Raw genomic sequence first — 25,075 nt, 5'->3', positions numbered from 1 at the left:
GGAATAGCAAAGCATTTTGAAGGCATAAGAAATGCATTTTGCAATGGAAGAGAAGCTACTGTTGAGGGGTGTTCAAGCAGAATCTTGTTTCAGACACCTACCTGAGTCACAGCTTTTCAACCATGACTAAGGAAACACTGGGGAGGAAAAATATTTCCTTTTCAGAGTAAGGACTCATCTAAGAAATCTTACATAATACAAAGGCCTTGGCTGAATCTGATATTGGCCTAAACCTGCCAGAAAATGATGATCTGTACTGGAGCTTTGGAACTCAGCAGGGATATTTGCTGAGCAGTTTATATTCACATGGCAGTTTATCCCTGCATGACTGAAAGCTGTCAAGACTTTTTCTCATTTAGAAAGTCACTAAGTGGGCAAAATAGGTTGTCTCTGCTTTAGTAACTCTTCAATGTCTTAACAATATGTTGTAGACACATATGTATCTGCAGTAATATATGATACTTATATGTATCTACATATCTATGCTTACTATTATGATTTGGAGCAGACTATCTTTTAATGCTGATCTTTTACATAAGGAAATACTCTGGTTAACAACACAGACTATTACTTATAATTGTTTGAACATAATTGTATAAAGCAGACTTAGGTTAACATAGCTACAGCAACAAGGCAGCTGCTAAGTCCAGTGTAAGTAAGATGACATGTAAAGAAATGTAGAACAGAATTCATCTTTAGTTGTATAATACTTCATTTTCTTACCTTCAAAAACCTTAAGAACCTCTTGTTTGATATATTTTTTTATTTCTTCAAGCGAAATTGCATCAGTCTGGTGAGGGAAAAGAAAGGTGATAAGTATGAAAAGGAATATACAGAGTGCATTTTGTGATACTACAAAAAATAAAAAATACTGAAACTAGCATTAAAAATCAAAACCTTCTACTAAAAAAAATAAGTATTTTAATATATTTGTGTTATATCCCAAACTGAAAGGCCACCTTACTACAAATATATTATGATATTCTAAAGACACTAATGCTGTGAGGTGAAGAGGCACTCGCAGTTACCAAGATGACCAACATGTTAAGTGTATGGAAATTAATTTGCACAAGATAGTCCAGTGACACTGCTATGGTTTTCTTGCCTTTTGCATAGCATCTGCCAACTTCTCTCCCCTCTAGGAACTAATTGCTTTGATGCACAGACTACTAGAACAGAACCACAGCAAGAGTAACTGCTCTGGAAAAGTTTTTTAGAGCTTTCCCTTATCTGATTGCAGTTGAAAAGAGTTAATAGCATGGATAGGTCTCTGTGTGCATGAGGAGACAAACTAAAATACCTACAACTGACAGTCAGCATTTCACTGGCTTTTAAAATGCTGGGAAATCAGCATTTTGGCTGCCTCCTTTTCTTTCCCAATTGCAAAGACTTACACTTTGACTCTTAAGCTTATGGAAAATGTGACTATTAACTGTACTGAGTAGCCACATTGATATGCAGGAAGTAAAAAAATAAACAAGCAAAGTTTACCCACAACAGATGCTTTAAAAAACAATTAGAAATAACTGCTTGATCATGTTGGTATATTTTTTCCACCTCTTAACACCGAAGTTATCTGAGAGAAATCCTTAGTTTTTTCTAATACTGTGGTACTCCTTGGTTGAATTTCCAGTGCTCAGCATGTGCTACCTTCACATTATCTGGATTCCCAAGCAACCAAGGAAAACTTGTATTTACTTACTGAAAACCCTGGGGGTCCTGGTGAACCTGGGGGACCTTGGTGACCTGGTGATCCTGGATAACCTCTGTCTCCTGGGGGGCCAACAGGACCCACATCTCCCTTTTGCCCTGATGGGCCAGGCTTCCCTCGTTCACCTTGTGGACCTCTGTCACCTGGAATACCCTGATCTCCCTGTGTAAGGTAAAAGCAGAAAGAAAACCATTGCACATAATGGAACAAACCTGGAAAAGTCACCTGAGAATGCTAAAGAGAAAACTCTCGCTCGTTCAGAAATAATTGAGTCACGCAGGGAGGCTGATTTTACAGGCTAAACCTTGTCTCAGAAAATACAGCAAGTAAGGTTTTGGTTTCTTACACTTTTGATGTGGAAGTCAATGACAGAAAGAAGAGCTTGACTCTGTAACCCACTTTTCAAGGACAGAACTTGAGTGTAGAAAGTTATGGCATAGGTTAAATTTAGGTGCTCAAATCCACGCAGGCACAAGGCATCAGCATTTTTTTCTGTAGTTTTTCATAGAAGCATGATATTTTATGCCTCCATGTACACAAAATTTTAGTTAATCAAAGAAACAATTAACATGAATTACTTCCAGTACCTAAAGGGGGCCTACAAAGAATCTGGAGAGGGACTTTTTACAAGGGTGTGTAGTGATAAGATCAGGATTCTGGCTTTAAACTGCAAGAGAGTAGGTTTAGATGAGATGTTAGGAAGAAATTCTTTCTTGGTTTTGCCTATAAAATTTGCACTGATGAGGTGCTTAGGTGCTCAGTAAAAGGAGAAAAAGGTTATAATAGGGGACTTACACGTTCTCCTTTGGGTCCTCTGTCTCCTGGTCTTCCCACAGCACCCTGAAAAATGGGTTTTGGAAAAAGATAAACCTATCAATTGAAGGCCTTTTTGTATATTCATCTGTTAGCAGAACTGAAAGCAACTGCCTAGGATTAACAGCAATTATAGCTTTGAAGAATAAAATACAAAAGTATGCTTTCCTACCGGAGGACCTGGCAATCCATCTTTTCCATTGATTCCCTAGGGAAAAAAATAAAAAATGATTATGTGTTTTAAAAATACGAAGGGTAAAGCTCAATGTTTAGTGCCATATGAGCAAATATTCTGAAGTTGCAGAGGCAGCAGTTTGTGTGGTTACAACACAGAAATACAAAGAGCATCCAGCTTTAAATGGCAAGTTATGCAAAATTTTTTAAAGGTGGAATATTTGTGGACCTGTACAAGTACATCTCCAGTCCCAGCTGGCCATTATACAACCACAGAAGAGATCTCTCTTGTTCTAGATATTAGTCCTAAGGCCCTATGACCCTTCTGCTGTTACAGAGATTATGCCTTACTATTAAGTGACTAGATCCATTCTTTGGTCCTTAGCACTTGTGGCATAGCACAGTTTTGGCTTCCTGGGCTTAAACCTATTTCCTTCCCAAAAGAGGATTGACTCACTCATACAACGTGCTAGAAACCATTCCAGGCCCAAGTTATCCTTCAGACTGGAACATGACATTATCTGAGAGTCCTAGATGGCACAGACCAAAATAATGTCAGAGAGCATGTTAAAAATGCCAGATAATTGCAAGATAAGTGGTCTGGCACTGTTTAATTTAATAGGATGCATATGGATCTGCATATGTAGATTTGGCACTGGAATAGGTTGCCCAGGGTGGAGTCACCATCCCTGGAAGTGTTTAAGAGGTGTCTGGATCTGGTGCTGGAGGATATGGTTTAGGGTTTAGGGCTCACAGCAGAGTGAGAGGTTGATGGTTGAACTCGATGATCCTCCTACCTTGATGATTCTATGTAACAAACTCACTGCTGTGTCACTGAGTGAGAAAGAAGGACTTGCATGAGCAAAGACGTCAGGAATATTTCTTTCCCTCTCACACTGCAAAGTGGACTTTTGCACAGTTTAGGCACCTTTGACCGATTTCCTTCTGAAGGTATAGAATTTGTCTCTTCTTTCAAGGCAGATGTGTGATGTGGAGATGTGCTGACAAGCTGCAATGCTCTGCTGCTCAAGCTCACTCACAAAGCACCCAGCTTTGGGGGAGATAATGAGCTCTGTGCTATCCTAGCTGAACCACTCTAGAATAAACAAGGTTGTTTTAATCCAGCTCAGACAGTGTTGACTACAGTGCTGTCACACTTTTATTCAGCAAAGAGGTCAGGTTACACATATCCTATGTGACAGCAAATGCCTCAGCTGCAGAGTTGCATCACCTGTATACAGAAGACTCACGAAGTTTATTCAGAGTCATGAAGCACACACTTTTCTGTCTAACTGAAACTGAGAACATATTCTGCCAACCCATCTTTCACAGTCTGTGTGGAGTGTCTGGGTTCATATTCTCCCACTGGTAAAAATACGAGAGGATCTTTTATGTCAACAGGATCCAAATGACCTTCATAAGACCTTTAAAGGCAACATCTCAGTAACATTAGCTATTAAAACACCACACTACCAGGAATTCTTTTCTGGAGAATTAAGATCAAGCACTGCAACTCTAGGTGTTCTCCAGATGTTACCCAGCTTAACACACAGCAGGATGGAACCTCATTTCTTTTGTAACTTCTAATAAACATAACCTTTCGTAACAAACACATATATTCAGGATAAAATTGCTTACTGGTTTTCCTTGTGGCCCTTCAGGCCCAGGGAAGCCTATATCTCCTATGGGTCCTCTTTCACCCTGTGAAGAAAGAAAACACAAATATAAATCTGCATGTAAAATCTTGTATTAGGGGGTTGAGATATTTGTGTATTATCATAAGAGACCAGAACTCAGAGCTGTACTTACAGGTTCCCCTGGCATCCCTGGGGACCCAGGAGATCCAGGCTTTCCCTGCAAACAGAGAATATTACAGATTTGAATTACTAGGAAGCAAAATAAAATTTTTCTTAGGTCAAAAAGGAGAGAGAATATACATATGAGTGAAATATTCATGTTATTTTTCATTAATGCTTTAAGGTATGAAAAAGAAATATTTTACCAGATTCTTTTTTCATATTTGTGCCATGTTAATCTGGCTCTTCTCTACAACATTACTCAATCCCTTGGTTTTCTTTACCCTTTCTGAATACTGAGATAATGGTTTTCATGAAATTTTCTGTTACAGCACCATGATTTCCTTCTTGAGAAGTCAGATCAAAGTTTATCACAGCATATGTAAAATAAGATATGTGGATATGTTTCAAACTCTTCTAGACTAGTAAAAAAATTGTCTACTAATGTATCTACTACATATGTCTAGTAATTTGTTAATTAAAACTGCCTAGCTTAAAATGTAAAAGGAAACAATTTATTTCAGAAGGAAGTAATTTATTTCAGTGGATTTTATTAGAATTAAATGTACTCAACAGAATGCAACTCCCTCAGTGATGAAGGAACCTCAGTAAATATTTCATATCCAGCTTGAATAGAGAGCATCCAATGACTTGGAACATATCCAGTGGGAAATACACAGGGAATGAACAATTGTGATCATCCTAACCAGATACAGCATTATTATTCACAGTGTGAAATATATGTCAGAGCAAAAAACTTTGAAAGTCTTACATCTGCTATAAAACTCAGAGAAATACTTCTCTTTTCCCCTTAGATATGCAATTTTACCTTGTTTTAGGAGAACTTAACTAAATTAAGCTATTTAAGATGATGTTCTCTCTTGGAACTCACAGTAAACAGACTAAATCAGTGGCTAATGGAAACAGAAGTGCATAGGCACAAGCTTCTCTTTATTTCATGAAACACATATTTATAATTCAAACAGCTCCTGAATGGGTTGGTAGATGCCCAAATTTAATAATAAATCTATTTGCATATAAATAACTCCATATTGCCTACTGAAATATGGATAAAGTTTTTTATTAAACTGTGAATGCAATCTAACATCTTCATTTCCTTTAGGAACACAAATGAATAATTATAAATTCAATTTATCATTAGTTACATTTACTTTCACCTACAGCAAAGTTCCTGGATGACTTTCAGAAACTTCTCTGAATACCACATGTAAATAGCAGACAAAGCTTTGCCCTAAAGCAAATGTTTGATTGACTTGATATGCAGCACCTCGTGGATTGCAATAACCAATGTTCATAATTCTTTTGATGCTCAGAAATTTCTGTGTGCCCAGGAAACATCTTTATCTATATTAAACTGAGGGAATGAGAAATCTCCTATGCTTTCTTAACTAAAAAATTCCAGCTTTATCATGTATTTACAACACTCACTCCTGTCATTTTAATAATAGGAACCCTTGGTGGTATTAAAACTCTAATTTCTTTAGGACTGTTGAGGGGACTGGAGCACAAGTGCCATGAGGAGAGGCTGAGGGAGCTGGGGGTGTTCAGCCTGGAGAAGAGGAGGCTCAGGGGAGACCTTATCACCCTCTGCAACTCCCTGACAGGAGGTTGGAGTCAGGTGGGGGTTGGTCTCTTCTCCCAGGCAACCAGCAGCAGGACAAGAGGGCACAGACTCAAGCTCTGCCAGGGGAGGGTTAGGTTGGATCTTAGGATGAGATTTTTTCCAGAGAGAGTGCTCAGGCATTGGAATGTGCTGCCCAGGGAGGTGGTGGATTCACCATCCCTGGAGGTTTTCAAGCTGAGACTGGATGTGGCACTTAGTGCCATGGTCTAGTGACCACGGTAGGGTTGGACTTGGTGATCTTGGAGGTCTTTTCCAATCCAGTTGATTCTATGATTCTATGATTCTATACCTGCCTATAAAGTATTAGCCAAGCACTGACGTTCCACAGTGATTGAGGTTACAGCTCAGCACCTTGCTTGACCTGTTTTTTCAGCTTCTAAAGAACTGAGTTTTCCTTAGTGAATATACATACCGGTGTCCCTGCTACTCCTGGTGTGCCAGCTGGTCCACGGTCACCCTGAAGGAAAGATAAATCTACACTTAAATGGCAACAATCAAAGCTGAAATTTGTTTGTGGATTCCTGTTAAAACCTGAGCGAGGATTATTCAGTGAACTGAAAATGAGGAAAAGAGCCAGGCTCAGCTAAATGCTAATATTTACCTCTGCCACTGGTACATTTTACAGACATGAGCAAGTAATAGAAACCCTTTGTTTAGGTTCTCTTGTATAATGTCTCTGTGCTATTCCTTTGACTCTGCTCAAGGCCTCCCTTGAAAAAGAATGGAAAGTCCCTGATTTATCTGTAGTTTTGCAAGTAATTATAATTTCTAGTGATGACAATGACCAAAATCCACACAGAGTAATTCACTTTCATATCAACATCCCCATATTTAAGATGCATCTTTCAAAGAAATTTTCTCCTTCCTGCTACCCAATCATTCATTTACTGTAAGTCAGCATTGTCAATTTGCTCATCCCATGGTCCTCTCAGGACAAAGGTTCTCCTTTTAGCATAAAGCCACCTCAAGATATACTTTAAGCTAAGACAATGGGTTGGGTTTTTTTGCTGGCGCTGATGAGTTACAGACACAGATTCATCTTTCTTGAGAGAACTATAACCCAAAGCAGACAGAAATGTGGAATTTTGACCAAATTTAGTTAAGGAAAGGATATTTTTACTTTGGAAAAGGGCCAAACACTCACTTAGCTAGTTTATACTATCTGTTCCATTGCTTATTCCCTTTATTTAATTCCTGTTCCCACTTTGTCTCAGTTAGACCTGTAATAACTCCCTGTGTTTGTTCATTTTGAGATCAGACTAGTCTTTAATTGCTTGTAAATCATAGTATTCCAGAAAAAGAATCATCTCACGTAACTTAAACATCTAGTATAGATGTCAACCTTAGATCTTGTCACTCCCCACTCTCTGCACAATTAGGAGTAATGCACAGTGATGTTGAGAGAGAAACTTTTAATTTACATTTTTTCTTGATAAAAAATAAGTTTCAGTAAACTACTTTTGCATGAAGTCATCGAATAACATAGTTCAAAAAACTGAATAAATATTTCCTCTGAAAAAAATTATTCTTTTATCTTCTTAAATTTAGAAGATATAGGCAAAATCAAACAGCTTTCACTGTCAAAAATGTATTTATAGCTTTTTTTTTTTCATTTCTCTGCTAAACATTTTGTACTTTTCCATATTTAAAACAAATACCAAAATGTTTTTAGCATTTCAGGACAAGTTTTCTCTAAACTCCTAATCAGCCTCCACAACTAGCAAGGGAAAGGCTGAGAACAGGACAGATGGGCTGTAAGCATAAGACAAGTGACCATACATAGAACATATTAACTATATTACCATCAAGTATAGTAGTATTCTACCAAGTTAAGGAAGCAAAATATTATAAGACCTTCTACATGCAATTTTCCATTTGCAGAAAGTTAAATTTTATGTTGGGAAAGTGTATCTTCTGCCTTTCCTGCAGTGAGAGGACTAGAGGGAATGGTCATAAGCTGAGACAGGGGAGATTCAGATGACATATTAGGAACAATTTTTCCCCTGTTAGGGTATTCAGGCACTGGAAGAGATTGCCCAGGGAGGTGGTGGAGTCATCATCCCTGGAAGTGATTTAGAGGTATCTGGATCTGATGCTGGAGGATATGATTTAGGGTTTAGGGGTTCTAGCAGTGCCAAGTTAATGGTTGGACTCGAAGATCTTAGAGGTCTCCTCCAACCTTGGTGATTCTATGATTCTGTGATTTACATCCAAAGAAGGAAAATATAGTTAAATACACAAAGATATTTCACATAGAAACTTTAACTTGCACACAAACAAAAAGAGTACAAAAGAGGTTTTAGGAAACATTTAGTTGTATGTAGTGGCCCTTAAGAAGCCATCACTTTTCTTTTAAGAGCCTACCTTTTCCCCTGGGAGTCCTTCCAGTCCTGGTAATCCCATCGGTCCCGGGTCTCCCTGTTTTATTTTTTTAATTAAAAAGGATTGCATACATTAGAATTTCTGTACTCTACAAAAGAAATGTTGAACAGCAAGCAACAGCAGATTATTTAACCAGAGATTAGTAAAGCATCTAACCAGTTATAGGTGAACAGATTTTGTTATGCCCTGTTTTACTGATCTACAAATTTAGCTCTTCCCAGAGGCACTGTGTGAATATTTGCATCAATTGTTTAATTTTGATGAAGAATGTAATCCAGAAGACTCCACTGCTCTTGCAAGTCAAGGTCACCTCCAAAGCACCTCCAGACAGTAGAGCCCTGGGATGTAAAAATACACTGTCAACTAGAAAACTAACCTCCAAGTAATTCTGTGCTCTGTTCCCTAAACAAAAGTTATTCTGCAGCAAGAGGGACACAGACTAGTCCCCTGGGTAGGTCTTCACATTTTGAAAGAAAACCAGAAACATGTTCCATTGGAGAAATCACCTTAACATGTAGAGTGGGAGGTCCTTCTAATTATTTTTTGAAACAAAATCGATAATTTCCCACAAAGCCAACAATTCCAGTATTTCAGCCATTCCTAGCCAAATCAAAAGCCATAGCAAATTACTGTCTGGATTTCCTGAAGTCTCCAGCAAATCTCATTTTTTACACCAAAACTTTATCCGGGAGATGAGGTGTCCTGAGTAGGAAGTGGATGCCAATACAGAAAGATATTCAGCTTCTGAGCATTATGGTGAAACAAAGAAAGAGTTTGTGAGGTTTTCTTGAAAATAGATTAATCAACTGTTTTAGGAAACTATGTCACAACTTTATGTTTTGCAAAACACTGCAGGTGTTTTGCTTTCTTATTGTCCTTGAGGAGCACAGTCAGCACATTGGTTCATAGATCAAAATGTATTTTTTCATGTAGCTGACTTTCCATTAGCACTTGGCAAGAAATCAAACATATCCCCAAGTCCTGCACAGGCTGGCTGAGTGGAGATTATGCATCTTCATGACAGATAAAGTCCAAACCAGCTCTTAAAGATGTTACCTTCCCATACCAGTTTGGTCTTGGCTGGGTCAGTCTGAGCCAGCTGCACTTCTGCTACTATTCTGCATGCACTGATAGGAAAAAAGATACATCTAAATGGTATTGGCATGCTGCCTTCATGAGCAGAGACATTTCTCTGTAGTTTCACACTGATGCTGAAGAGAAAGACTACATCAGAAGACATTAATGCTTTAACAGGAGAAGACACTCATCATCATCTTCCAGTTATTGTGGCCTGATGTGTTCAGGTCAGACTCCAGTGACATTTAAATTGTCTATGTGTTGTGCTCTGACCCTGATTCTTTACCATACATTCAATATCTTGGCTGAGCAATTTCCTTATTTATTGTGCACAAGATTAACAGTTTGAGGACAGGACTGCAGCTTAAGAAGTGAAGTGTTAGTTTCTGGGTAGTTGAATGAACTCCTGAATGGAACTCTGTAGTCATTTATTTCATTAATAGCAGACATAGATGATCTTCACTTTGCTGGAAGGGACATGATTATGTTTAAGAAATGATCTCTGCAATATTTTGTAGTTTCCTGATCAAGTAGGCAAATCAGCAGCAGATTTTGGGGAACACAGTGTGACTGGACACATACCAACTCAGCTTCTACTGCTTTTATCAGCAAGTTCTACTCATCACTTTCCATTAGCTGACACAAGGTACTCATCTCGATTCAGTCATACTGCCTGAAGTTTGAAAGAGTCCTGCTGGGCACAGTTTTAGGATACTGACCATGAAAGAGCACTGACCTACAGTGTTACAGTGCTGTAACAATCTTTATGCAATTATCTGGTGTTCCTTAGACTCAAAAAAGAAGTATACAAACATATATACAAACAAGCTGTGGAAGGAGCTATCCAATTTTTAAAGCAATATTTACTTAAAATGACATTTGATGCTATCATATTTTTGGGGTTAAACCATCAGTCTTTCTCTGTTCTTAGATACATCCAGGGACAGCTCAGCAGAGATGAATCCACAAGTAGTTAATAGTATGTTCAGTCCTTTATTATATTATCACTTGGAACTATTTACCAGAAATTGCAAAATTTACAAACCTGGCCATTAAAAAGGCTTTCTCAGGTGTACTGATTCTACAGGAGGTTAACTAACAGCTACAGAGTGTAAATGGACTCCTCCACCCTTGTGACTACTATCATGAGTCAAACTACTCAAGGAATTCTCTATCAAGACCAAAAAACACATACATACCACTGTGCCAGGATCTCCTTTTGGACCCTGCAAGAAACCAAAGCAGAAACACGTTTAAAGAACAGTTAGGCAATAAGACAATGGTTTTTTGCATCACTGCACTGTGAGTATACTTTGCTAATGGAGCACAGTATTAAGTCCAGCCCTCTCAGCTGTCTAATTGAGTATAAAATCTTAGCAATATTTGGGTTTTGTTTTGCCATTCCAGACAACATAGAAAGACAGCTCTCCAGTTTGGTGCCAGTCCATGACTATCAACAGCACATAATGTAAGGACAAAGTCCTTACTGATAGTTACAATGTTTTTATGTGGGTACCAAATGATAATCATTTCAAAACAGTAGCACTTGCCTATGATGCTAATAACTAGGAGATGTAAATATGTGCACATCATCTTTGGCTCCAAAGAGCCAAAGCATCAGTGCCCAGCAAGGTGGTGCCTCTGCCACAATATAATTCTTGGTTTTATAGATTTTTCTGCACTGTAGCTACAAGCAGTGAATGAGTGACAGAACTGAGATCAGAATTCATGAGCTTCTCCATCTCCACCTCCATCCACTACAAAGCTATGCATTGTGAGCTATAAATACATTATTATATATTTTTAGATATTAGGATACTTTCACTAAAGAATCCACCTCCATCCACTACAAAGCTATGCCATCGTGAGCTATAAATACATTATTACATGTTTTTAGATATTAAGATACTTTCAGTAAAGAGCCCAATACCAAATTATGCATCACTTCTGCAGCCTTTACTTGCTAGGATGAATTACTTAAATCAAAATAAACTACTCTCCAAAATGGGCTAAAATGGGCTAAACCACATAAAATCACAGACTTCATAATTTTCTACATACCAATCACATCCTTGTTTTTTCAATCTTTCACATATAAAATCAAATTCCATGCAACTAACCAACCTTTCTGTTACTTTGTCAATTAGCTATTAGAAATTAGATTTCTGGTAACACTTACCGGAGGACCTGGCGGACCTGGATAACTAGTGACACTGGCACCTCCCTGTAACAGCAAGTTTAAAAGTTGAGTTGGGCCAAAATTAGGTGTGGATTGAAAATAAAACCAATTGACATTAAAGAGAAATACCTGCAGTTTATACAAGCTGCTCATTCCATTTCTTTCATTGTAAGGCATTCCCTTTAAAGCATAAAAACCAAGTGAGTGTCACTTACAAATCACACAGGCAGAACTATTGCCCTGTTCAAGCCCTGTAGCTCAGCAAAGCTGTGGTACCATTTTTGTTCTCAATTTGTCAAAGATTCCAGATATTTCAGAACATGATACATAACTAATGCAGCTTGGGACTTTTATTTTTGAATGATAAACCGAGAAACCTGTAAATCTCTGAGTGGACATTATATTTTGTTATTTATTATTAGAATTTCCAGCATAAATTTTGTGTTAGGTACTGTTCCTGTTAATTTAGAGTCCAGTGAGCTCCATAGATTTTCCTTGGATTCCTTGAGTTCTTTGATGTCAGGTACCCAAGCTGCAAAAATTACTCTAGTAATATTGGACACCAAGGTTAAAGAATTTGACCAGGCTTCTGGGATGGCTTTAGTGAGCTGAACTTACTCAGCCATGAATAGCAAGGAAAAAAAAGGAGCACAGAAATCCTTTGAAAAGAGACATTGTTGCTCTCCTGTAATATTAATATGCATTAGATTGACAGTCAGTTCTTTATATTACATTACATTTTACTCACAGGTACATTGTTCCAAATATAATACTTAAAATATAAAAGAAAATGTCTCACCGGAGGCCCAGGTGGTCCAGGTTTCCCAGGAGAACCTTCACTACCCTAGTACAGCAAGAGATTCATATAACTCATTTACTGTAACCGATGGCCAGATCTATTCCATCCCCAAACTAGGATGACCATAATGACAATAAATAAGAGATACAGCCAATAGAGCAGGTAATATGAAGAATAAATTCTCCTCCTATTTCCTGCTTAAGCTTTAGGCAAGTTATGAATCATTACTTTATACTAGTTTTTTATTTTGTTAGTTACTCAATGTTTTATGTGTAGTAACTTCCTTATGGCAAAATAGCAGTGGTAACTTGGGTTGTGAAACATTCTATATGTACCAGGGGGGAGAGGAAGGAAAAAAAAAAAAAAAAAAAAGTGTTGTTAATATGAATTTCTAAGCAACTGGCAGATAAAATTAACATTCATTTTATGCTTTGCGTATTATTTTGCAAAAGCCAATCCTCAGGTGATCATTCATATGTAAATAAAGAAGAGCTACAGTTTCAGGAGTTCTGTTTACTTAGAAACATATTGAATAAAAGTTGAGATTTTTTTTTAAAGGAGCTTTTTATTAAGAGGCAAAATGAACACATTTTGGATTATTACTATAAAATATTCACCTTATGGTACCAGTATCTGCAGCCTGTTCTGCTGATGTGCATTGAATTGCTTATGTTAAAATAAAAAGTATGGTACCAGTATCTGCAGCCTGTTCTACTGATGTGCATTGAATTGCTTATATTAAAATAAAAACAAATAGCTTCTGAGACTTCTCCCCAGAAGATTGGTGGGGTCTCTGAACAGCACAGCATTACAAAGGTTTCAGTATAAAACTTCTCAAACAATCTTTTCAAACTCTCATCACTACAGCTCATAAAAAACACTGTATAGTCCAGAACAAATCTGCCAGGATTCTTCACTGACTCTGTTGGATCTTATTAAACATACATTAGTGAGACACTTAGGCCACGTATTTAAAATTATTAAGGTGGCAAAAGTCAAGCTAAGTGTTCATTGACAATAATAAGCTCATCAGAAAAATAAAATTGTAATTCAATGTTTATACCAGGAAAATTTCCAAATGGTCCTGCTAATTAATATTAACTGCCAGCCCCAGATAATGGTAATGGGGAATTAAAACAATTTCCAAATGGTCCTGCTAATTAATATAAACTGCCAGCCCCAGAGAATGGTAATGGGGAATTAAAACACTGTTACTTTAGAAAGGATATTATATGATCACTTCTCAAACTTGTCCTCCAGATGGAGAAAGGAGGAAATCACTGGGGCTATATTTAAGTTTAGTTCATCACTCTTAAGCCATCTGACTTTTACCCTTTTTGACTGATGAGACACTAACTATGGAGCAGTGGCTTCTCATTCCCTCCTGTGTGTGAATTGCAAACAGTGTTCCAACAAAGACTTGTGCTTTGTATTCAGTTGCACAAAAAGAAAATGTGTGGCAAACCTTTGTTTTTATGATCTGCAAGGAGACAGCTCTTGTTCAGATTTTACACTGAAATAACTTCAGAGTTTTACAAAAAAAGTTTCTCTTCTTACTCATGCCAGAGTGAAAGTTTTGTAGAGTATGAGTAGGATCCCACATGGTGATGTGGCAGTGCCATGCCTGGAAAACTCCAGGATAATACTGGGAAAAGAAGTTGTATTCACATATGAAATGGACAACTTGTCCCAGAAAGTATTTTGCAGCAAACTAAGTTTGTCTTTGCAGAATTCCACTGATCTGAAGTAATTAACGTGACCTCTTAGTTACAAGGACTAAGATCAAGTGCCTGATAAAATAGTGTATAAAAGTTTGATAAAAAGCAGTACTACAACAGTGTAAATTCAGTGTAAGGGAAGCTTCTGCATTTTTCAGAATAACCAATCCTCAAGAACCCTAAGAACTTGTGAAGCATTTTTAAAGTATGCCAATAATTTTGATTAAAATGCTGGTAAAATAGCGATAAACAGAGCAAGTAGCAACAGGTCATATACTATTTCACAAATGTATTTCCACTTTCCTAAACTCTCTAAACTATGTTATACCTAGAGAACATTCCCTACAACTTACATACAACCCAAGGACTACAATTCCAAGTATAAACCCCAATTCATGGCATTGTCTGGGGAAAGCACTTGATAAGACACCAATAAAACCTTGAAATGTATGTGTCACATTCTTGTTTGCACTCTGGAACTTGTTTCAAAAAACACAGGAGTGGGATGGGCTTGCAAAACCTTCACAGATCTTTACCAAGACTAAAAAGAGGGAATACCTTTTCTCCTTTTGCCCCTGCTGGACCAGGATGTCCAGGTCTTCCTGTGACTCCCTGCACAACACAATATTGTTTATATCAGTTAGAAGACAATGAAACACAGTATTTTTTCATTGTTGCTTAGTTTCTAAAACTTGTGCTTTTTGAAGGCCATTTAAACTAATTACGCTTCTCCTCCAAGTTTAAATTTTTCTCTTCTGCTTGATACAACAGCTGTGTCCTTCTGATAAGTCCTTTGAAGAGGGAAAACTTGTGTTTGTGGCTGCATTTTCACCTTGGCAGACTAAATGTACTGACCTTAACTGGCACATCTTGATACTGCCAAGAATCCTGCTGTACTGCTAAAATGTCAATTGACATATTCCACATTAAACTCCCTAAATGTGATACAAGTTTTGAAAGAAGCATTCGTATTGTCAGGAACTTAGGAGTGAATAATGGACGTACTAACTAATGTGATTCCATTCCATGTGTAGGAAATAAAATGTGAAAAAATTACCAAGAAGACTTTTCCCTGAAATACCAAAATTTTCAATGATATATTTCAGTTTCTTTAAATATTCTGAGCTTATTCTCATACTTTCTAACTTGTGAAACCAAGAAATTATTTGGTTTCAGCACTAAATGCTTTCAGAATGCCTAGGTGGAATTGTTTTTAGATTTTTATTCCTAACACAACTGTAACTTGGGTACAAATACATAATTCACTGCAAGTTTGCACATCATAAGTCATGTAACCTCAGAGAATCTCTAGTAATGCCAAGACTTCAAACCTATTTAAGTTACATAAACTTTGAGCCCAGACAAGGACAGTATTTTCAGTAACATCAACACCAACACAGATTATTTTATTAGAGCCAGTATAGGTAAGGTTTTATTATCATTCTCCCAAAAGACAAAAGAAAGGGCAAGAAACTAGGCAGTTATAGCAACCTGTGCAGAGATAAATTAGCTCACAGGTGATACAACACACTTACAGATGGTCCACTGGGTCCTGGTATGCCTGGCAGTCCTGGAGCACCTTGAAGACCCTGGAAATTAAAAGAGCACATATCCAGTTCCTCTCCCACTTACACCTCAAAATATACTTATATTCAGCAGTATTATAACTATATTAAAATGCCTTTTCTTCAAAAAGTTGGCATTATTTTCAATATTGAACAGAAAAACTACACCACCATGCAGGGAAGAGGTTATCATTGAACTAGGTTGGGGCAACTTCTTACTTGAGTGGCAAACAACACTTGTCCTTCAACCTTTCACATTGTGTCTTGTAAATCTTTTTGTCTTTAGTTGTGCAGATAAGAGCAGGACATCTGGCTTTTCCTTAGAGATTAATTTTCTATCTTCTATCACTAAAAGGCTTTTTTTTTTTTTTTTTTTTTGCCTGGGGAGAAGGCATTTATACAGACTTCTCCATGTTCCCTGATGTTATCTAAATGCCATGATGCTTTCTGCCTGATTTATAGATTTTGCTTTCTGATAATGGAACATGACATTTTACATAGTATTTAATGATCTGCTTTCCTGCTTTTATTCTATTTGATTGCCTGGAAATCGATGGTCTCTGGTATCCACTTACTAAACATAGAGCTGTGCAACTTCCTACAGTAAATACAGGTGAGATTTGAGACAAACCAGGATGTCACTGAGTCTTTCCTCTGCCACACCAGCCTTAGGTGCAATTTTAGACATGTAAAAGTCATGTACTAATGAGAGCTAACTGCTCTTGTTTCTCTTCATGAAGGGAAATAGATCCCTTCCAGCAGCAATTCATTTTGTCTGCCCATCCTCTGACAAGAAGAATCACCTCAGAAAAGGTGCATTTCTCATGTTAAATGCAATGTTTAAGACTGAATGACTTTCTCATGTTAAATGCAATGTTTAAGAAGGAATGAATAAGGAGGAAGTCCAGAAAGCCACAGAGGTCAGGAGCCCTGAAATTTGTGCTCTGAGGGAAAAGTCCAGAAAGCCACAGAGGTCAGGAGCTCTGAAACTTGTGCTCTGAGGGAATAACTTCAGACAGAAATAAATCAGGGAAAATGTGGAGATGGAGAGAGACATTGATTTCCCTTTCTTGCTGCACTGCACAGAAGACATTGATCCACCTTTGCAGCTTTCCAGAGTGGCAAGGTAACTGCTAATGCACTCTCTGTTCCTCTTGAATTACTTTGCTCTGATGGGACAGTCACATGGAAAATTAATCTGGAGCCAAAGGAACATTTTCTGCAATTCTTATTACAGATGTTAGAAAAACCCTCCCCTGAAAAAAGGGGAATGTTTTGAAAGAGAAGATAACTAAGCCTCGGTGAAGATTCAAGGGCTGTTTGAAAGTGCATGAAGATAATGAGTGTATCTCAAAGAGCTTCAGGTTGGCTTTTCAATCTTTCTTCCCACTCCCATGCTAACCAAATCATAAAAAAAAAAAGAAATAAATGTGTTCTTTTAAAATTTGTGAAAAAAAGTTACTTTTAAATTTTGTAAGCTCTTTCATGCATGTTTCTGAAAAAAGATTCACTTACACCCTCACAATGTCATAATCAAAAGCTGCTGCTAAACACTGAAAACATCAGAGCTAAGGCAGCTAACCAGCTCTCAGTGAAGAAGCATATGAGTAACACATTTATTAACAGAGCACTGCACCCCACTGAATTAATGAAAAAATTACAACGAATTTACTCCAGAGTCCCTTAAAAACAGCCTAAGTGCCAGTAATAAACTTGCTGTTCTTTTATTACCCTCTTAATTGCCTATATTATCTCACTTGGCTCTCAACAGTTAAATAGTATTTGAATTCTTGAAACTGTTTCAGCAATGCTTCAGCCTGCTAGGATTGAATTGTGGAGGTATACTATAGGGCACACAATGGATGTTTTATTTTCCCATTTATTGTTTAAGTAAAATTCTGCATGAAATTTTCTTATGGCTGCACCATTGTTTAAGTGCATATGTTCTGCATCCAACCTCAGGACGCACTTGCTTCCATAAGAGGTGAGAAGTGCATATGTTCTGCATCCAACCTCAGAAGGCACTTGCTTCCATAAGAGGTGAGGACTTAATGAGTTCTATAGATCATGTAAAACAAAAGGGAAAAGAAGCATGATACTTTAGGCTGACAACGTGCTAAATTCTGGGGCAAAACAGTAGCAGGAATAACATGTTTAATTCTTTTGCTGCATCTTCTTTTCCTCATATAACCATTTAGTTTTGGAAGCCAAAGATCCTGACACACAGAAAGATTTACTTTTTTTAAATTACTTTCATTCTACTACTGTTTGGAAATTCTTAGTATGTGATGGCCTTAATGCCAAAGAAAGTGCTCATAAAGAATTGCAACTCCCTCAATCAATACAGCCTAAATTCCTTTTATATTTTCCAGGTGCTGTGTCTTGTAGCCAGAACTCCCCAATTTCAAGAGAGTGGTATGTGTTTAGCAGTGCCAGTTAAGCATTTTGGAGTTTCGAAGTGTTCACCAAATATTTTGTAGCAGACTATTTATTTTAACTCCTTCAGTTGGCTAAGGCCAGTAGGAAATTAATTTATTTACCCAGATGAATTTCTTTAATAGTTTCTGCCTTGGCAATTTTCTGTTTATGGACAGAAATTGCTCTTGAAGTGTTAACTGCAAATATTTCAATTTAAAATGAAAGTTATTTCGGATTTGGCACCACAAGTCATGTGCCTTTTTTTCCACTTCTCCATAGAGACATAAAAATAACTCTAAGAATGCAGTATATGATGCAAAATAGTGTAAACACTTTAAATTAAGCCTTTTCAAACTTTTTCCAGTTTTTACATAATAGTAAATGCCGCTATGACTATTCCCATCAGAGAATTTGCCTAATGGAATGGTTTAGAAAGTGAATTCTGAAGGGGAACTAACAAAATGAAAGCAAATACGTTATAAACATGCTGTATTTTCTGAAAATATTTGGCATTTGCCTATTTATTGCTCTGTCCTATACACTTAAAAAATTGCATCTAAATGTGTGTGAGGCTTTAATATGTCCAAATCAGTAAAAACTCCACTGACAAAAATTAAATAGACGTTATTTAATTGAATAATAGGATTTAATCTTGTTGAAAATTCAGGATTGAGGGCTATTTATAGCAATACATGACTATCTCAGCAGTTTTTAGAGAAATGAATTTACTTAAGTTCAGGTAAGAATGAAATTGCTGTAGGAATGAAGTTATTTTACCTCATCACCCTTCTCCCCTGCAAGGCCAGGAAATCCACGTTCACCTTTGCTTCCCTGTGGAAACACAACATTCAAACAAATTATTTCTATTACAGAACAATGAATTTCATGATCTGTAGGGCACTTTATGACCCACATTTAATATATGTTAGCATGAAGCCCTTACAGTCACAGTGCTCAAAACTACCCCTATGAGGACAGGCTGAGGAAGTTGGGACTGTTCAACCTGGAGAAGAGAAGACTGTGGAGACCTCAGAGCAACTTTTCAAAATCTGAAGGGGATCCAGGGAAGCTGGAGAGGGACACTTTGTTAGGAGATGAAGTGACAGGACAAGGGGCAATGAGTACAAACTGAAAGAGGGAAATTTAGGTTGGATATTAGGAAAAGGTTTTTCCTGGTGAGACACTGGCACAGGTTGCCCAGGGAGGTAGTAGATGCCCCAAGCCTGGCAGTGTTCAAGGCCAGGCTGGACGAAGCCTTGAGCAACCTGATCTAGTGGGGAGGTGTCCCTGCCCACGGCCGGGGGGGTTTGGACTAGATGATCTCTAAGGTCCATTTCGACCTCTAAAATTCTATGATTTTATGAAAGCTTTAAACTATCCCTTCCAGTGAGGTGAAAGGAAACGAGTGGTTTGTACCTAAAAGGCAAACCGGTCGAAAGGCCTGATGGGGACAATAACACCAAAGAGCTTAAATGTTTGCTGAAATCAAGAAAGTTCACTTTCATGGAATTAGGCTCAATGATAGAAGGTATTTATATGCCAAACCGAGTGGCATTTGATCTGGCTACAGTGAAACAGGATTTTGATTGATGTCAGCAAAACTTCACGTCCCAATGAATGGCTGTGTTACTCCTATGGGAACAGGGCACAAAGGCACAGAGCAGTTCAGCTGTTGCACACTTGAGGGAGACATGGGAAGTATCCTCGCCACGATTCTTGCATGAGTGACTCTCCAAAAATAAGCCTATAGATAGCAAAGCACTACAGGACATTCAAATATTAGCTTTAATGGAGGCAAGACACACAGAGCTATCCTGGCCTGGAACTCGAGCTACATTGCTTACTTGCCCTAGAGAACAGGCAAACTGACACACGAAGAGGGCTGAACCATAAAAATTATTTGAGTCTTTAGGTTGCTCAGATGCCACAGGGATAGTGATCACTCAAAAATGTCACGACTGGCAGAGTTAAGAATCTGGCCTTTTACTTTTCACAAGCAACAAAGCAATGAAAATCACTCTCTTCAGAACTTACCTTTGGCCCTTCTCTACCAGGGATGCCTGGAGGTCCTCTTGTGCCAGGATCACCCTGCAGAACAGACAGAAAGCAAAGAAATGAATAACCTTCTTGTGACATAGGTAGAAGAGTTATCTCTGCAGACTGATCTCTGCAGATTGCTTCCTTCCTGCCTTTCTAAGCATCCCTTCACTTTACCCCCAAATCTGCTCTTCATTCCTTTACCTTCTCCAAACTATACTTGTTCAAATAGTCTTGTTTCCATCCCTATCTCTTACACACTCTACTCAAATCATGCTAACACATTTTTAGCCTCAGTTTGGATATTCTCATACACACCTGTGCCTAGGTTTGAGCAAACCATTTTCCCTTTTAAGGATTAGGTAGAGGTGAAGGCTACTTGTTACTATCTCCAGCTTCAAATCTATAGTTATTTTAGAGTAAATGGTCCCTGATTTGCTGAGAGAAGCATTTTCCAGCTAAATTACAATCATATAGAAGTGCTAACCACAAATTAGGGAAATGAAGAATGAAGCATAAAGAACCAGTAAGACAGAGAGCTCTGTTGAAGAGGTAGAAGACCAGGTACAGCAGAAAGACAATACAAACAGAAAGAATTAGGGAAAAGCCCAAAGACAGACCTAAAATAAATTAAATTTGGGAACAAGAAAGTCAATAAACCCTAAGTACATGTATTAGTAAAGGACAGTAGGATAGGATAATCTCTGTCCTCAGAAGTGATGTGTGCTTTTCATATTAAAATCCACTGTGCACACTTTTCATTTTGGATATTGCTGTGATGTGTGCTTTTCATATTAAAATCCCCTGCGCACACTTTTCATTTTGGATATTGCAGGCCACTTCAAATTTCATTATTTTTCAAAATAATATCTTAGAAATTCTAGACTGTTCTCCCCACTTGGAACATTACTGAATCTAATGTTCAAAAGTGGAGAATGGGACATACTTGCAGCAATTCATACTGTTGACTGAATGTGCTGAATGGGCATTTGCTGGGTACTACCTCATGTACTGCTCAAAGACTATTTTGCAAAACTCCTATAAAATACTCTTCTTTCTTGAATATTTTTGAAAGACTAAACAGAAAACAACAAAAATCACAGAATTATTTTAGGCTAGCCTTGCAGGTCAGAATTGAACCTATAAAAACTTTCATGTGCATATTTTGGTTTAAAAAGTGTGTTTATAGCAAACAAAATTTAACCTCTGAAAATATTTACCTTGAGTATAGCACCCATGTCTCCCACGAGTGGCAGTGCAACCTGAAATTAAAGAAGGTGGCTGCAGTTAATGTTTCACACAACACTACTAATTCTGATGTGTTCTCATTACTTCTAAAGCTTATGCTGTTACACAAATAACTGATTACATATATCTACCTATTGGTTGAAGCTATTATGAAAACTCAAAAGAAAAAACAGGGTTTCAAATATAGTTAAATATCACTGTCTATCCAACCTAACAATTATAATTCTTCATCATGATTCCGGTGAAGTTTCTTAAACCATGACAACAGCATAATTCCTGAACATACTAATCTTGTTTTTGTAGCACATCAGCAGCAACTCAACACTACTGATTACTCTCTCCATAAAAAATTTTCTTATATCTAACCTAAACCTCCTCTGAAGGAGCTGCTCAGGGAGGGATTCAGCAGGAGGTTTTTAAAATTACACTGGATGTGGCACTTAGTGCCATGGTCTAGTAATGAAAGTAGGGTTGGACTTGATGATCTTTGAGGTCTTTTCCAACCTGGCTGATTCTAAGATTCTATGATACTGGAAAGTGTCACAGACTGTTCTCACCTGATCATCTTCAATTGTTTTCCTTTTCCTTTCTCCTAGGCTTTGACTCTACTGTCAACTGTAGCACAAATTCTGGAGATGTCAAAACTAATGTCAATAAATTACCACAGATACTGGAAATAATCTAGTTACAGCAACATGGACAACATATGTGTTATTTTGTCTTACCTTTAAACATTTAGAATTAGAGCATAACTCCATGGTGCCACTCCTAAAGTGCTACCAATACTAAACCTAACCCATTTATAGATCAATCAATAGGTTTACCCTGTACTGCACTACATCTCAGTTATACAAGACCTGTCATTAAACTTGCATTTAAAGACTCTCTGTAAAAACTCATTTCCCTGGATATCAACAGCTTCACTCACAAATGGACTCTCCAATTACCAATGCTCATTTCTTCTGGCAATTACAAAATCAAAAATCATCCTGGGCATACTATAAAATTAAGACACATTCAAAACATGTTAACTGTTTTTGAGTCTGTTTTGATCATTTCCATCTTGAAGAAGAAAAACAAAACATAAGCACTTTTGTAGCATATTAGAAAACTGCCAGTTAATGGCAATGGGTATCAAATATCAGCTCAAGAGATGCACTTCTGAACATATTTAACCCTAAATGATACACCATTTTCAGGGTAGCATTACCACCTTTGAAAGCATGTTGAGGAGCTTTTTAGGATGGGACATCACCACCTAACACAACCTAAGGACGTAAGTATGCTAGGTGTGAAGTCTATCCTCTGCACAGAGGTAAAACTGTACATAGCAGTGTCAACTGCTCTTAGAAACGTGTAACAAGTCTTTAAAACAACCACCACATCCCTATGTGACCTGACTTTTCATCCTTCTCCTTATGACAACACTTTACAGCTAGGCAGGTTATTGCCATGGCACCAGTTGGGTCTTCCTGCTGGACTACAGACGTGTAATTTCCCCCATCTCTTTCTTGTCTAATCTTCTTATTTTAGCTGCTGTATCATTTTATGGTACAGGACCCCAAGCCCTCAGTGTGAAAGGGTCCTAACACCCAGTTGCAAGGGCACACCAGGTACAAGGGCAAACCTACTGTGTTTGTGCCATACAGCTCTTCTGCTCTGTATGTACAGCAAGTGCAGACACACAGTGCAGAGTCATAGCTCTGAGTGCTGAACTCTGAATCAGTGCATGATATATGCTGGTTTTTGGAAATGTTAGAAGGGCCTTAATTCTTCAGACTCACTCTTGCTGCCTACATTTTCCTTTAACAAATGTTCTTTCCAAAGAGAAGAGTATTTCAAAGCAGTAATTCTCCTGTTAGTAAGTTTTCCCATTTAGACTTGTCTGTTTAATAGCAGCATCAGATATTTAACTTACACTTAGTTTACAATGCACTGTGCTTTCCAGACATATTCTACTTATGGATTTTGTTTTTCCTTATTAAGCACTTTATACTCATCTGTCTGGAGTTAAATCTTTTTGACTTCACACTGCCTCTGAATTTTAAGTTTTGATTTTATCTTCAAAAAGCAAACAATTTTTTCTGGTCCAATTTCAGAGTTTATCTCTACTTATCCTACTCAAATTAAATCCCTGACAAGAACTGGGCACAGGAGAGACCTCTCTTTTCAAGTTTGACAGTAATCTGCTGATAGACACTCAGATCCATAGTTTTTGATAAGCATTAAACTAATGGCAACTAATTCAAGAGAGTTTTTTGCTTGCTTACAAAAACCTCATGAAGACAGTTAGAGAGTTTTTTGCTTGCTTACAAAAACATTATGAAGACAGTCTCAAAGTTTTATTGAGGCCAAGGTACATGACTGTTTTCCTGTCTTTGCCAAGAAAGTATTTCCACTTTATCATTCATACCACTTGTTCTTCTACACTTGCTATGTCATCTCACCTCCTTTAAACTTATAATATTTACACCAAAGCAAATGAGAAATTTTCTTGTGCATGATACATACAGGATCACCTGGAGGGCCTGGCAGTCCTGGCTTTCCATCTCTTCCTGGTGTGCCCTAGAAACAAATGGAAAACTTCATGGCCTTAAATCATTGACAAGGAACACATTACTTTTTTTGTTGTATATATAGAAAATGGTCACTTACATTAATACCAGGGGTACCTGGAGTTCCTGGTAATCCTGGGGGTCCTCTAGGGCCCTAAGAGCAGGAAAGGTAATTTAAGATATAAGAATATTTTTATTTTAAAACTCTTAAACTAAATTAATGATTTTATATTATAGAGAAAACTTATACCCTACCTGCACACCTGCTGATCCAGTTGGACCTATAGGACCCTGCAAGAAAACTCCAAATAATAAGTAGTTACACTTTCTGGGATAAGGGAGATGAACTTCATTAAAAAATACTTAATGTGGGATATTGGTGAAGTTTTCATTGTGAGAAAGAGTTGCTCTAAGTTTTGGCTTTAAATCCCAATCTAATTTTGCCAAAATTAGAGAATTTAAGACTTTGTTAAGGCCCATTTTTAAGGACAAGTAATTAAAAAAATTAATGAACTGTGGTAAAACTTGCTGTTCAGTTAGGATATTCATAAGGAAAGCTGACATGCAGTTAAATACAACCAGACTAGACTATTTAGATATAAAGGGGTAATTTTTAAAATTCAGATTTTAAAATATTTTAACTGAAAAAAATAATTTTAAAGGATTATTGTTTTAGATTAGGAACTTGGTGTGAATGAATGAAAGGGAGTTCATGGTGTGGCTTTTTATTATGCTTTGCAAATTACAGTTTTGCAGTGATGCTCAGTGAGAAGTCCAAATTCTGGACATTGATATACTTACTGGTGATCCCTGAATGCCTATTCCAGGGGGTCCCATCTCCCCAGGAGTTCCCTGTACACCAGGTAGTCCTCTTTCTCCCTGTGAAAGGTACAGGGCTTTCCATTACAACTGGTCTGAGAATTCAAACCACCATATTATCTTTCTTTTTTGTTTTTTT

General features: G+C 37.5%; 1 protein-coding gene across 1 annotated transcript in view; it reads right to left on the bottom strand.

The window, feature by feature from the left end:
- LOC103800825 (collagen alpha-1(XIX) chain-like) overlaps positions 1-24,996 on the bottom strand; it is a gene marked incomplete at its 5' end in the record, with an annotated part of 33,583 nt that extends 8,587 nt beyond the window's left edge. Inside the window, 19 exons of the mRNA XM_009073210.1 lie at positions 724-790; positions 1,703-1,873; positions 2,507-2,551; positions 2,697-2,732; positions 4,337-4,399; positions 4,508-4,552; positions 6,552-6,596; positions 10,798-10,824; positions 11,778-11,822; positions 12,577-12,621; positions 14,853-14,906; positions 15,830-15,883; positions 19,055-19,108; positions 20,312-20,365; positions 21,535-21,576; positions 24,074-24,127; positions 24,218-24,271; positions 24,373-24,408; positions 24,919-24,996. Of these exons, the coding sequence (XP_009071458.1) occupies positions 724-790; positions 1,703-1,873; positions 2,507-2,551; positions 2,697-2,732; positions 4,337-4,399; positions 4,508-4,552; positions 6,552-6,596; positions 10,798-10,824; positions 11,778-11,822; positions 12,577-12,621; positions 14,853-14,906; positions 15,830-15,883; positions 19,055-19,108; positions 20,312-20,365; positions 21,535-21,576; positions 24,074-24,127; positions 24,218-24,271; positions 24,373-24,408; positions 24,919-24,996 (1,069 nt within the window). The remainder of the gene's footprint in view (positions 1-723; positions 791-1,702; positions 1,874-2,506; positions 2,552-2,696; positions 2,733-4,336; positions 4,400-4,507; positions 4,553-6,551; positions 6,597-10,797; positions 10,825-11,777; positions 11,823-12,576; positions 12,622-14,852; positions 14,907-15,829; positions 15,884-19,054; positions 19,109-20,311; positions 20,366-21,534; positions 21,577-24,073; positions 24,128-24,217; positions 24,272-24,372; positions 24,409-24,918) is intronic.
- Positions 24,997-25,075: the final 79 nt, after the last annotated feature.

Source organism: Acanthisitta chloris, unplaced genomic scaffold, assembly GCF_000695815.1.
Source record: "Acanthisitta chloris isolate BGI_N310 unplaced genomic scaffold, ASM69581v1 scaffold23804, whole genome shotgun sequence".
Classification (NCBI taxonomy): Eukaryota; Metazoa; Chordata; class Aves; order Passeriformes; family Acanthisittidae; genus Acanthisitta; species Acanthisitta chloris.
Note: the sequence above shows the minus strand (reverse complement) of the source record. Positions and strands in the feature narration are given on the sequence as shown.